General features: G+C 46.0%; 1 protein-coding gene across 22 annotated transcripts in view; it reads right to left on the bottom strand.

The window, feature by feature from the left end:
* Positions 1-14,720, bottom strand: part of MACF1 (microtubule actin crosslinking factor 1) — a 398,178-nt gene that overhangs the window by 181,997 nt on the left and 201,461 nt on the right. For all 22 annotated transcript variants that reach the window (XM_060784087.2, XM_060784094.2, XM_060784082.2 and 19 more), the window contains 8 exons: positions 13,816-13,970; positions 12,024-12,363; positions 10,852-10,980; positions 6,900-6,977; positions 5,383-5,544; positions 4,268-4,372; positions 3,727-3,822; positions 1,903-2,028 (listed from right to left, as the gene is read on the bottom strand). In XM_060784087.2, coding sequence (XP_060640070.2) covers positions 1,903-2,028; positions 3,727-3,822; positions 4,268-4,372; positions 5,383-5,544; positions 6,900-6,977; positions 10,852-10,980; positions 12,024-12,363; positions 13,816-13,970 — 1,191 coding nt within the window. The remainder of the gene's footprint in view (positions 1-1,902; positions 2,029-3,726; positions 3,823-4,267; positions 4,373-5,382; positions 5,545-6,899; positions 6,978-10,851; positions 10,981-12,023; positions 12,364-13,815; positions 13,971-14,720) is intronic.

Raw genomic sequence — 14,720 nt, 5'->3', positions numbered from 1 at the left:
AGGCACAGATTTGGCCATAAAAATGGTAAACCTAAAAAGAGTGGATGTTTCTGAAAGGCTTCCCAAGTTGATTTAAAATAATACAATAATAAAAAGTACTCCAAAAGTTCTTCCACCTTAACCCCTATTTTGCTCCTTCATTTCATCCTTTCCATTCCACAGTGGTCCTTCCTCCCTGTCTTCTAAACACAGAAGAGTCACTCCTTTTGCATTGGTCAAGCCATCCTTCTCCTTGGACTAAGACCTTATCTACAGGACCAGCCACAAATGGAAAGCCTTCCATTCGATCATTAATAGCTCCTTTTGTTCAGACACCTTTGTGAAGGCTCTGGCTTTTCTCCTTCCCCGCAATCACTGCCATGTGCTGAGCATCAAAATAACTCAGATCTAAAACCAGTTTCTAGTCCAAACTAAAGAATTATTGTGTGCTTTCAAGGCATTTCTGATTTAGGGTGACTCTATCACAAGCTTTACTTAGCAAGTTTTTTTTCAGAGGCCTACCTGTGCCTTCTGCTGTTGTGCCCTGCCTCGAGCTGCAACAACAACAACAACAACAACAAAGATGATAATAATAATAATAATAATAATAATAATAATAATGTTGCTGTTGCTGCTGCTGCTGTGTTTCAAATAATAATATTGTTGCTGTTGCTGCTGTAATATTATTATTAGGAATAAAATTATTATTATTATTATTATTATTATTATTATATGATGTTGTTGCTGCTGCTATTATTATGGGATAAGAGATAGTAGGGCTTGCACACAATGTGAATTTCCATGGCTGAGCAGAGATGCAAACTCTAGTCCTGGTCCTCAAACCATGCTGGAGCTCAACTTAAAGTAGACCCATAGAGTTAGTAAGAAAAATCTGTAGAAGGGACAATTGTACTAGTTAGCCTTCCAAGTACCAGAGAACTTGTTTGGGTTTTCTGTAACAGATGAATAAGGTTGCTTCTCCCACACTGGGACTTTCTCCATTGGACCGATATATTTTCAGTCCTATAGGTCTTGGGTCCCTCTTGTTCCTGTCTTTCGTACCACACTGTACCCACAGCTTGTATGCATCACACAGAATGGCCCGGTGTCAAAGCACATGCACACTACACACTAAAGCCAGTTTGGGGAGATAATGGTAGTGAGGTGGACCAGGAGGGAGGGCAAAAGGGGGCTGAAAGGGCAGGGCATGCTTTGCGGGTTCAGTTCCCAGGTCAGTGAGGTTGAGAAATCCATAGTCCAAACTTTAAAGGAGATATCCAAAGTACTGGATGTACATATTTAAGGGCTTGGCCCAGACGATGGCCCAGAGTGGGTTCATTCACCCCACTGAGGTAATGGCCACCAGCCACACTGCTCTTTTTGCTGGAGATTCGCGGCAGAAGACATTATTATGGGTTGTCAGTAAGGTTTTGCGGCAACCAGGATGGACAAAATGGCAAGAAATTGCATGCTGGGAGGTCAGAGTGGGAGGAATCTCACAAAAGGGTCAGGAGGAACGGAAACGCACAGGAGAATGAAAACAGGAGAAGCAACAGAGATCCAACTGGCCTTGTTTTCTCGTTAACTGCAAAGCTGTTAAGACCCTGATGCAGGCAACTGTGAACAAACTCAGGGATTTTTCCAAACAGAAATAAGGTGAGGTCCAATAGCACAATTTAGAGAACGTGAAGAGCGAGTCCTAAAAGATCTGGGATTGGGGCACCCGAAATGAAACCCCAACAATGTAGGACCAAGGTGTATTTAGACCTTGCAAAAGGAGAGGCTGCATTTGGCCCAAGTGCATCTGACCCCTTGAGCTTAACTTCTGCCCTCCTGACCTCCACCCTACTAGCCCCACTGGCCACCCTTTGCTCCGCCTCCCAAAGGTGCTGGGACCCCAAGGCTTGGCTAGGAAGCACCTACCATGGAGTCCTGGAGGAGATCTTCCAAGCGCGTCAGGCTGGTGTTCCGGTCACAGGAATACTTCCTCTTGATGGTGTCTTGGAGGCTCTTCAGGTAGGACTCTGAGTCACGGGCATCGCTGAAGAACTGCCAAGAGATCATTGCTCCCATTTAATAAGGCACCAAATCTCTCTTGGAACATTTTTTCACACATTTATATTCAGGAGAGAAGCAACTTAAGTGTGTATTGTTGAAAGCTTTCACGGCCGGAATCACTGGGTGTTGAGTGGTTTCCGGTCTGTATGGACGTGATCTAGAACATGGCCATACAGCCAGGAAATCACACAATACCCCAACTTAAGTGTAACTGATTAATTGATTTTAGGGAAAGTGCAGCCTATGGACTGATTGAAGACCCAGGCCTGTTTTTGTAGCTTCCAAGTCAGTTTCCATACCCAAAAATGTCACGTATTGTAGTACAGCTGAGCGATTTTAGAGTTGTTGTTTAACTGAAAGGGGAAGCAAAAGTTCCTTTATAAAGCTTGATTCCTATTGGTTATCTCAAGTAGAGCAAACTCATTGATTCATTGGGATTGTCCCACTTGTTGACTGCCTCTTCCATAATTGGGTCTACTCTAGTTGGAAACAACTAGATTCATGCCTTAGTTTTAGAAGTACCATTTCTAATTAAATTTAGGTTTCTAGAGGTAGAATTGGAAGAGTTGGAAGAGAACCTAAGGGTCATTCGAGGACTCCAAGATCTTTTTTGCTCAACAGCAGTATGTGTGAAAAAGATCTTGGAGTCCTCATTGACAACAAGTTAAATATGAGCCAACGATGTCATGCAGCGGCAAAAAAAGCCAATGGGATTTTGGCCTGTATAAATAGGAATCTAGTGTCTAGATCCTATGAAGTCATGCTACCCCTCTATTCAGACCACACTTAGAATCACACTGTGTCCAATTCTGGGCACCGCAATTGAAGGGACAAGATGGAATGTATCCAGAGAAGGGCAACTCAAATGATTAAGGGTCTGGAGAACAAGCCGTATGAGGAGCAGCTTGAAGAGCTTGGCATGTTTAGCCTGCAGAAGAGAAGGCTGAAAGGAGACATGATGGCCATGTATAACTATGTGAAGGGAAGTCATAGGGAGGAAGGAGCAAGCTTGTTTTCTTCTGTCCTGAAGACCAGGATGCGGAACAATGGCTTCAAACTACCGGAAATGAGATTCCACCTGAACATAAGGAAGAAATTCCTCACTGTGAGAGCTGTTCAGTAGTGGAACTCTCTGCCTCAGAGTATGGTAGCGGCTCCTTCTTTGGAGGCTTTTAAAGAGAGGCTAGGTGGCCATCTGTCAGGGGTGCTTTGAATGCGATTTTCCTGCTTCTTGTCAGGGGATTGGACTGGATGGCCCATGAGGTCTCTTCCAACTCTATGACTCTAACCGCCTCCTGCCAGGCAGGAAAAGCACAATTAATGGTATTCTACCACTTTGAGTTACGAGGGAGAGGCAGGAAACAAATAAATCATTATCATCGTGGTCATCCTCCTCCTCCTAACTATTTGTGACTACTTTTATCAGTCCTAATGTAGTTTTTTTAGCTAACAGTAAATAAGAGAAAAGAAATGAGTAGTGCAAAATGTTAGCACAAGTTGGCACATGTTACTGCTTTGACACCATATCAAGCAGAACTACAAACAACACTTCCCCACCCCAACAAATTAATTCCAGCAAGTAGTTTACTAAACTCAGTGTCTTCGCAATAATCAATGATAATGATAATAGTAATGATAGTAGTAGTAGTAGTAGTAATAATAATAATAATAATAATAATAATTCCCTACCTGGAAGTAGGCTGTGTTCTCCTTCACATGCTGCTCCACACAGAAGCACAGCTGTCGGATCCACTGCCACTGGGTTTGCATGGCCGCTCTGTAGGCCTGAGGGAAATAGTGAAGCGAGAAAACCCATATTGCTGACAGTGTGAATCAGAAAAGACCTCCCCATGTTCTTTGGGTCTCAATCAGGAGATAAAAGCAGGATAGAAATAAATTGTTGCTGTTGTTGTATAGCAGGTTTAAGGTCCTCCAGGTGTTTGAGACTCCAACTCCCAGCAGCCCCTATTTCCAGCTTGCCCAATGGACCTGAATCCAGGGAGTTGAAGTCCAAAACAGCTGGAGGGCCACAGGCCTGTTCTATAGTGACCATTTTTATAAAGACACTCATACAGAGAACATCTGGAATCCATATATCTATGGCAAGGGACCATAACTGGCCACTGGCACACAAGAACACACACATCACATGAAGAAACCCACTGAAATCTCCTCAATGCACCTGGATTGTGGCTAGGAGGTCCAACACATGCCAAGCCATGCCCCTTACCTCCACAGTCTGCTTGGCCGGGTGATTCTCCAGGGAAAACAATTCGGCCGTGTCTTGGAGGGAGTGGAAAATGTTCTGCTTCTCTTCTAGTTCCATCGTGAGCTCCTGGGAAAAGAGGCAGAGCAAAGGCCAAGTTATGTTTCTGGTATCAAAAGCAGACAAGATCCTGCTCCAAAAAGCAGGCGTAACTAAGGGCTCCAGATGCTAAAGTCCAGATTCTAGCCTACACTTTGAAGGAGCTGAACCTTGGCCACAAGGTTGTTTTAGCATCACTGGAACTCACACTATGGCTGGATCTGCACTGATCACTGTAGATAGACCCAAGTCATTAAATTGCATTATAGAATCATAGAATCAAAGAGTTGGAAGAGACCTCATGGGCCATCCAGTCCAACCCCCTGCCAAGAAGCAGGAATATTGCATTCAAATCACCCCTGACAGATGGCCATCCAGCCTCTGTTTAAAAGCTTCCAAAGAAGGAGCCTCCTCCACACTCCGGGGTAGAGAGTTCCACTGCTGAACGGCTCTCACAGTCAGGAAGTTATTCCTCATGTTCAGATGCAATCTCCTGTCTTGTAGTATGAAGCCATTGTTTCGTGTCCTAGTCTCCAAGGAAGCAGAAAACAAGCTTGCTCCCTCCTCCCTGTGGCTTCCTCTCACATATTTATACAGGGCTATCATATCTCCTCTCAGCCTTCTCTTCTTCAGGCTAAACATACCCAGCTCCTTAAGCCGCTCCTCATAGGGCTTGTTCTCCAGACCCTTGATCATTTTAGTCGCCCTCCTCTGGACACATTCCAGCTTGTCAATATCTCTCTTGAATTGTGGTGCCCAGAATTGGACACAATATTCCAGGTGTGGTCTAATTATATGGGTCTACACTGACCATAGGGCACAGATCTCAGTGTAGACTCAGCCTAAGACCACATGGAAGTAGTCCAAAACTGACATCAACTGCTACTTGGTAAATAGTACAAGGAAATGGGACTGCACATGAATTAAGAATCAAGCTGTGGCAGCTGAAGTGGTATCAAACTGCATTCATTCTATGGTGTAGTTGACCCCCCATGATGACACCACAGGGAAGCAATCCCTTTCGAGCCATTTCCACTCACCGTGAAGTAGTTCCTCTTGGCCGCCATGTTGGGGTTGTTGTCGCTCCAGTCGTAGGCCAGTTCCTCCTCCTCCTTTCCGTTCAGCCAAATTAACTCGGCCGTCGCGAGGGACACAAACTCGTACAAGCTCTGAAGGTGGCGAAGGCGGAAACTGGACGTCTCCTGCGGAAAGGCAACATCATTTTGCAGTATTTTCACATGCAATCAACAAGGGAAGATGGCTCTTGGAGCTGCTACCCTCTTTTCCCAGACGCATATCGATTACATTTAATGTATAGGCCAGCTTTTTGCCAATATGGGAATGCTGCAGCTGTGCTATTTAGTATTTCATAAGCACTCCTTTTCCGTACACTCTATAGTTGAATTTTAGTATTTAGTGATATAATCAGCAGTGAAGAGGTTGGACTAGATGACCTTTGCAACCCTATCTATCTATCTATCTATCTATCTATCTATCTAGCCATTCATGTATCTGTCTGTCTCTTATGCATCCATCCATTCATCCATCCATCTTTCCACTCATCTTTCCATCCATCTTTCCACCTATCCACCCACCCTTCTTTCCATCCATTCAACCATCCAACCATCCATTTATTTATTTACATTTATTTACATTATTTCTATCCCGCCCATTTCAGCCCAAAGGCGACTCAGGGCGGTATACACAGTCGGCACAATTCGATGCCGAAACAAAATACATACATTGATAAAGCAAAAACATTAAGTACAATTAAACATAAACGACAGTGCATAATAAACAATTTAAAAAAAGAACTATGCCCTCTCGTTCAAATCCTCATCCGTTACATTGTCTTGGCCGTTCCATCTATCTATTCTTTCATCTATCAATCCATCCATGTATCTATGTGTCTCCTATCCATCCACCCATCTTTCCATTCATATTTCCACCCATCTTTCCATCCATCCATCCATCTATTCTTCTATCTATCTATCTATCTATCTATCTATCTATCTATCTATCCACCCACCCACCCACCCATCTTTCCATCCACCCACTCACCCACCCATCTTTCCATCCACCCACCCACCCATCTTTCCATCCATCCTTCCATCTATCGATCCATCTATCGATCCATCTATCGATCCATCTAACGATCCATCTATCGATCTATCTATCAATCCATCTTTCCATCCATCCATCCATCCATCCATCCATCCATCTATTCGTCCCTAATTCAAATCCTAAGTAACTTCTATGCACTTCCTTTCCCTTCTATTCTCTTTCTAATTCCACTTCTTTCCTTCATGATCATATACTTAAAAATTCAATTAATAAAACATTTTTTATATAAGACAATCCTGGAAAAAGGATGTAAAGTGGACTGTGAACCATAAATGAGAAATGTATATGAACATACTGCAAATACAAACAGGTTTCAGAGAAAGCACCTCAAGTGGAATATTAAACTCTCAGCGAACACAGTCCACTTTAGCAGGTCTGAGAATTTGTGTGAGATTCCTTTGGTTAGAGAAAGAAACACCACAGATACACTTACCATCAACTTACAGTACTGAACCTCCAGTTTTCCAAGGGTCTCTGTGTAACTCGTGCGAAAATTTTGGGACATTTTACTCTGGAAAGGACAGGGGAGAAAAGGAGATATGAAACACAGTAGAGATGTTCCAAACCTAGTTGGAAAATGCAGGTTATCTGGAAACAAGCTTGTTTTGGAAACCCTCCTTTCCTTGCCTTTGCTTTCTAAAATTGTTTATAAACAGGAGAGGGAAGAATTTAGTCTTCATCACCATTTGGATTTGGAATCTTTGCTGACAAAACATTTTCAAAACACCTAACTAAAGGCATCTGCAGGACCTGGGGTTTCATTTATCCACATCCAACAAAATATGTCATTCCTAGGCATTTTCCAGATATTCCAACATGACTATGAGCGCATCTACACTGTAGAATTAATGTAGGCTATGGAATCCTGGAAGCTGTAGTTTTCCAAGGTCTTTAACCTTCTCTGCCAAAGAGTGGTGGGGCCTCATCATACTATTTATTTATTTATTATTATTTATTTATTAGATGCACTTATTGACCGCCATTCTCAGCCCTTACGGGCGACTCATGGCGGTGTACAGTACACATAAAAAGACAGTTACAGAGGCCAGTATCAACAACATATGACTATACAACAAATACAGACTACATAAAAATCCGCTTCGTCTCTTAGTAGAATCATAGCCAGTCTCATTTTCCTTATACCATTCCAGTTCTCATTACCGTAATGTTGTTGCTTACCACTTAATTAAATGCCCTCTCGAACAGCCAGGTCTTAAGGCTTTTTCGAAAGGACATGAGGGAGGGCGCCTGTCTGATGTGTGCCGGGAGAGTGTTCCACAGCCGGGGGGCCACCACCGAGAAGGCCCTCTCCCTCGTCCCCGCCAGCCGTGCCTGTGATGCAGGCGGGATCGAGAGAAGGGCCTCCCCAGACGATCTCAAGGTCCTCGTGGGCTCGTAGGCCAAGATGCGGTCAGAAAGGTATTTTGGGCCGGAACCGTTTAGGGCTTTGTAGGCCAAGACCAGCACCTTGAATTGGGTCCGGTAGCAAATCGGCAGCCAGTGAAGCTGGGACAACAAGGGCGTTGTGTGCTCCCTGCTACCCGCTCCAGTTAGTAACATGGCTGCCGCACGCTGGACCAGCTGAAGCTTCCGGGCCGTCTTCAAGGGCAGCCCCACGTAGAGAGCGTTGCAGTAATCCAGGCGGGATGTGACAAGAGCGTGTACCACCGTGGCCAAGTCAGACTTCCCGAGATACGGGCGCAGCTGGCGCACGAGCCTAAGCTGTGCAAATGCTCCCCTGGTCACCGCTGAAACCTGGGGATCCAGGCTCAACGATGAGTCCAGGGTCACACCCAAGCTGCGAACCTGCGCCTTCAAGGGGAGTGCGACCCCGTCCAGCACAGGCTGTAACCCTATATCCCGTTCGGCCTTGCGACTGACCAGGAGTACCTCTGTCTTGTCTGGATTTAGTTTCAGTTTGTTCGCCCTCATCCAGACCGTTACAGCGGCCAGGCACCGGTTCAGGACCTCGACAGCCTCCTTAGTAGCAGGTGGGAAGGAATGACAGAGTTGGACATCATCTGCGTACAGATGACACCGCACCCCGAAACTCCGGATGATCTCACCCAGCGGCTTCATGTAGATGTTAAATAGCATGGGGGACAGTATGGAACCCTGTGGCACCCCACAAGTCAAAGGTTGTGGTGCGGAACAGGAGTCCCCCAATGACACCTTCTGGGTGCGACCCTCCAGAAATGACCGGAGCCACCGCAAAGCAATGCCTCCAAGACCCATTTCCGCAAGGCGCCCCAGAAGGATACCGTGGTCGACGGTATCGAAGGCCGCTGAGAGGTCCAGGAGCACCAACAGGGACACACTCCCCCTGTCTAGCTCCCGGCGCAGATCATCCACTAAGGCGACCAAGACCGTCTCGGTACCATGCCCCGGTCTGAAACCAGACTGTGCCGGATCCAGATAATCCGTGTCTCTCAAGAATACCTGGAGTTGTGAGGCCACCACGCTTTCCATGACTTTGCCCAAAAAGGGGAGATTGGAAACAGGCCGAAAGTTGTCCAATTTAGTGGGGTCCAGTGATGGCTTCTTCAACAGCGGCTTTATAATAGCCTGTTTTAGGCTCGCTGGAATCTTGCCTTCCCGAAGGGAGGCATTCACCACCACTGTTACCCACTCGGCCAATCCCCCTCTGGCCTCTCTCAGAAGCCAGGATGGGCAGGGGTCTAGGATGGACGTGGTGGGCCTCATTCCTCCAAGTATCTTGTCCACATCCTCGGGTTTCACAAACTGAAAAGAATCCAACAAAATAGGACAAGCAGGTGCTCTCGTTACATCCACAGAGTCTGCATCTAACGCGGCGTCCAGCCCAGAACGGATCAAGGCGACTTTGTCTGCGAAGAACCGAGCAAATGCTTCACAGCGCGCGACCGAATTGTCAGGGCTCCCACCTGCAGAGGCGGGAGTTAAAAGACCTCTGACAATCCGAAACAGCTCCGCCGGATGGTTCTTTGCAGACGCAATAGTGGCCGCAAAGAAAGTTTTCTTTGCGGTCTTTATTGCCGCGGCATATGCCCTAAGAAAGGACACAAACCGTGCTCGGTTTGACTCGCTCGGTTCCGAACGCCACACGCTCTCTAGTTCCCTCTTCCTTCGCTTCATAGCTGCCAGCTCCTCAGTAAACCAAGGGGCTGGTTTAGCTCGGCTACTTGAGAGGGGACGTTCCGGAGCAATCATGTCAATAGCCCTGGTCATCTCCCCATTCCAGAGAGCCACCAAGGCTTCGACATGGTCACCTACCGAGGTGGCGGGAAAATCCCCAAGAGCCGTCAGGAAGCCATTCGGATCCATCAGTCTCCTGGGGCGGACCATCTTAATGGGTCCTCCACCTTTGCAGAGGTTAGGGGGCGCAGTGAGCCTAAATCTGATCAGGAAGTGGTCGGTCCATGGCAACGGAGAGATGGACAACTCCTCCACACCGCCACCCTGTTCCCATCCCTGACAGAAAACCAAATCCAATGTGTGTCCAGCACAGTGGGTGGGGCCAGATATTTGTTGGGACAGCCCCATGGTTGCCATGGCAGACATGAAGTCCTGAGCCGCGCCTGTGAGGGTCGTCTCGGCATGGACGTTGAAGTCTCCCAGCACAAGAAGCCGTTGAGACTTCAATGCCAGGCTCGAGACCACCCCCGCTAGCTCAGGTAGGGAGACTGTAGTGCAGCGAGGTGGACGGTACACTACTAGAATCCCTATACTGTCCCGGTCACCCACCCTCAGGTAGACGCTTTCGAAATTTGCGGTCTGCGGGATGGGGCACCTGGTCAGATGGATGGAGTCCCTATAGACCACTGCGACCCCGCCTCCCCGCCCTCCGGATCTAGGTTGGTGCTGCACGGAGAAACCCGGAGGACAAAGCTGGGTCAGATTTACTCCTCCAGCTTCATCCAACCAGGTCTCCGTGATGCACGCCAGATCTGCCCGTTCGTCCAGGATTAAGTCCTGGATCCAGGTCGTTTTTCCGTTGACAGATCTGGCGTTCAACAGCACCACCTTCAGACCGGAGGGTCCGCTCACCTGGTTACACCAATTTACCTTAGGAGACCGATTTGGAATTTTGATTATAGATAAGTGGTCTGAATTTGGCCGAATTTGAGGTCTCCTTTTCCCGCATCTCCTCCTTCCCACCACGACCTCTATGGGGGCCCCTCGGCTAGTGGAACACCTCCCCTCCTCCATGCCGCTATTTCTGGCTAGCTACATTCGGCCCGCTACTATGAATCCCAGGATCACATAGCATTGGGCCATGGCAGTTAAAGTGGGATCAAACTGCATTAACTATATAGTGTAGATGCATCCCAAGGTATTGATTTCAATAGGGTTCTCTATTATCCATTGTTTTGCAGATCTACATTAGTTTGGAGGAAGCTGCCTACCTCATACATCCGGGCCTCCTTCACGCTGGATCCCAAGTCCTCCACACCATTGTGGACACTACGCTGGACCTCCAGCTGGGATTGGACACTCGGCAGGTCATTCCCCCATTCGGCCCGCTCCAGCTTCATCTGAAAAGTTGCACAAAAAATTCCAATATAATCTGCATTTTCAGGACTGAAAAGTGCTCAATAACTCCTATGGTCCAGTGCAGTGTTACCCAAACTTTGGTTTCCCATATGCTTTGGGCTCCACCTTACAGAATTCCCATGTTGAGGCTGGGTGCCCCAAAAATCCCTAGTATGTGTATTTCAATCGACACTAGAGATGAGTAGATTTAAAATACAATAGTTTAATCTGCAGAGTACACTACCAGGTGCAAGTGTCATGTTTGACTGTTCTGCATCATGGGTTTTATAGTTGGCCAGAGTAAAGCAGAGTAAACCAAAGTTTGGGAAACACTGGTCTAGTTGCTAACAGAGAGAAACTTTTTGTTCTCTCATGTAAGAAGAGAAGAAGTGAATATGAAAGAGAAGAAGTGAATATGAATATTGGTTGCCCCAAAACTGGGCAACCAATTCCATCCTGTGAACTACATCAGCCCTGAGCCAACTCTGAAGTGAATTCTTCTAAATCCCCAGACTAGAGTTAATCCATTAGTTCAGTAGCGTTTGCCTAAATGTTCATTTGCCAGATTCTCCCGATTTAGTGGAGTTGGGATTAACAAGAGAATTTAGGCCAGAGGTGAGAACCATGGGGTCTCCTAGATGCCCCTGAACTACAATTCCTATTATTCCTAGCCAGAATTGCCTTAGTCAGTGGTGAAGAGTTCTGGAAGTTGGAGGCCCAAAAATATCTGGAGGAAATGTTCTGTTCCTGATTTGAAAGGGTTATTTTCTGTTTAATTGTGTGGTCCTTACTTTGAAAGTAGTTGTTATACTTCAGAAACTTGGGTTTTGTGGCTGCCACAGAATAGGTTGAATTGGTTAAGACTCTATGAGATATTTATTGAAAAACTAGGGGAAAAGGTGCTGCAAGATGTCCCTTTCGCAAAAAAAAAAAAAGTTGGATAAGTTTTGCAGTTGGATAAACTTTTCCTATGTTTTTATGACAGAACCCATTAGGAACAAAAATTGTGCTACATAGTGTAATACTACTAAATAATGAGGCCTACCTGCATCTCTTCCACCCAGGCCAGCAGTTCATACACAAACCGGAGGTTGCCCTCGTCTTCGGAGGAGGAAGCGGCCACCAGCTCTGAGCGGCTCATGGGCTTCCGGAACCAGGAGGAGGCCGAGGCAGCAATGGCGATGGCAGCAGCGGCGGAGGCAGTGGTGGCCGTGTGCAGCCCCTTCAGCAGGGGGTTGGCCTTAAGGCGCCCGCCAGTGTGCAAGGAGGAAGGCTGGACTATGTCCGAGGAGGGAGAGGAGGAGGAGGAGGTGAAGTGGCCCTTCCGGTACAGATTGGTGCACTCCAGCTTCAGCGTCACCAGCTCATCTTGGAGGCGCACCATCCTAAGAGAGAGAGAATCAGGGAAAGGGGCTCAAACACATGCTCCCAAAGCCAATGGGATTTGCACAGTCCTCTCCTCCAGCCATGGCCACACAGACTGCCTAAGGGTGCATCTGCACTGTAGAATTAATGCAGTTTGACACCACTTTCGTTGCTGTGACTCAATGCTATGGAATCCTGGGAGTTGATAACCTGTATTTTAATTGTATCTTGTGATATGCATTTTAATAGTATTGGGGTAAATCTCTCTTTTATAACCCTGATGTATACCCTACCTCAAGCCACGAGGAGAGATGAGTTGTTGTTGTTATACTTTTACACAGTCATTAAGATCAGGGTGGGGGGTGGTCAACCTATATGAATAGGTTTTAATTGGTTTAAACTGTTTATTTTTAATAGTATTTCAATGTTTGTATATTTTTAGGTTTTAAATTATATTGTATTGGGTTTTTATTATGAGCCACTATGAGTCCCCTTCTTAAGAGACCACCGCCACATTAAGACACTCATGGTCCATTTTGTGGCATTAACGTAGGCACCCACCCATCTATCCGTCCATTCCACTTGATGCTAAATATCACTGAATTTCTATCAATTGACTCAGATTTTCTATATGGATACTATTTGATCCTTCCTCAACTATCATTCTTGAATCAGAAAGCAGAAAGGGCTTGCAAGGTGTCCTGGGATGAAATATAGCACCAAACTGAAGGAACTAGGGCTAAGGTTGTGATGAAAAAACACCAGCTATGACAAAGCAGACCTTGAAGTGGAAAAATATCAACTAAAACAGAGAGCTCAAACAAGGAAAAAGTTGAAAAGGTTTTTGCCTAGTAACAAATAGGAACTTTGCACATGGTTAAAGGTGTTGGCTATAAAAACTAAACTACACCTCAATTCAGTGTGGCACTCTCCACCCAGCAAGGTGATTTGATCAATTAAACTTGTTGAACCGATCTCCTTGTCAGGAGTCAATTTCTGACGGCGTAAAGACATCACAAATTCCCTCCGTGACATTCTGACTAAACCATCCTGGCTGCCTCAGTTTTCTCTCTGTGACATTTTGAAGCCAGCAGAGGGCACTGGAAACCTTGTATTGGAACTTGTGAAGCAACAAGCTCTAATAAGGTAATTGAAAAAGCGGAGGGGGGGGGGGGGAGATGGCCAGGAAAGGTGTATTAAAGGAAGTGGTGGTGGGAAAAAGTCAGTAGTGTCTTTCTTTGCTGCAGAGATACAAGCAATATATTCGTTTCCAAGCAAAACCTGCTTGTGAGTGATCATTTAATATTGCTATATAAAACCTACAGTCTTACACTCCTGCCTTCAGCGCTTGATTAAATAAAAAACTCTGAAGGTTTTTGGGCTAATTACAGAATGAGCACAAGTACCAAGCACAAAGAGCAGATGAGAAATTATTTCTACTTTTGTTCTGTGCCCAAAAAGCGCCTGCTTACTTGACAACCAGTTCCTCTAGCTGGTAGTAGTTCTCGTCCCGGAGTATTTGGACGTCCGCCTGGAGCTGGTAGAGGAGCTCCTCGCACTCCTGGAGGTACAGGACGACGTCGGACTCATGCTGAACCGCCTGAGCAGACTCCAGGTGTGCTTCGTCCTGCAAGGAGGGGAGACAGGGTCACTACAAAAGGATGCAACACCTTCTGCAGGTAAAGGCAATGCCCACAGGAAACACACTGTACCAAGTCGTAAAAGTCTACAGATCCCAAATCAAGACCATTTGCTCATAAAAGTAAGTGAATTTGTGGAAATGGATACATTACTGTACTAATTCATCTCATGCGCCATCAAATTTAATGTGCACCTCCATTTCCAAAACCCTGAGACCAAATGCCATGTGCAACAGCAAAATGTGCCCTTTTGTAATTGCTTCCTGCTTAGAATTCCTTCTTTAAAAACAAAAGTGTTAGAATACCAAAACTTCCAGCAACAGAAAGGAAAACCTTGGGATGCATCTCTGCTCTAAAATGAATGCACTTTAACTGCCTTGGTTCAATGCTATGGAATCTTGAGGGTTGTAGTTTTACAAAGCCGTGAGCCTTCTCTGCCAAAGGATGCTGATGCCTCACCAAACTACAAATCTCAAGACCCCATAGGAGTTAGTCATGACTATTAAATTGGAGATGAGGCCCCTCAAAGAGCCACTCCTAAATCAGCTTCCCCTTTTGTTTGGGCCCAGCACTAAGATTACTGTATGATGTGAATCTAATGCGCAACCTGATTTTAGCAAGGGAATTTAGCCCAAAAGGGTGAGCATTAGATTTGAGTAAATAAGGTAAGTCCGGCATTATATCCACAAGCTTTGTATCCAAATCCAAACCTCACTCTCCTGACTAAAGAGAACGAA

This window comes from Anolis sagrei, chromosome X (genome assembly GCF_037176765.1).
Source record: "Anolis sagrei isolate rAnoSag1 chromosome X, rAnoSag1.mat, whole genome shotgun sequence".
NCBI lineage: Eukaryota > Metazoa > Chordata > Lepidosauria > Squamata > Dactyloidae > Anolis > Anolis sagrei.
This window is presented reverse-complemented; position numbering and strand designations above follow the sequence as displayed.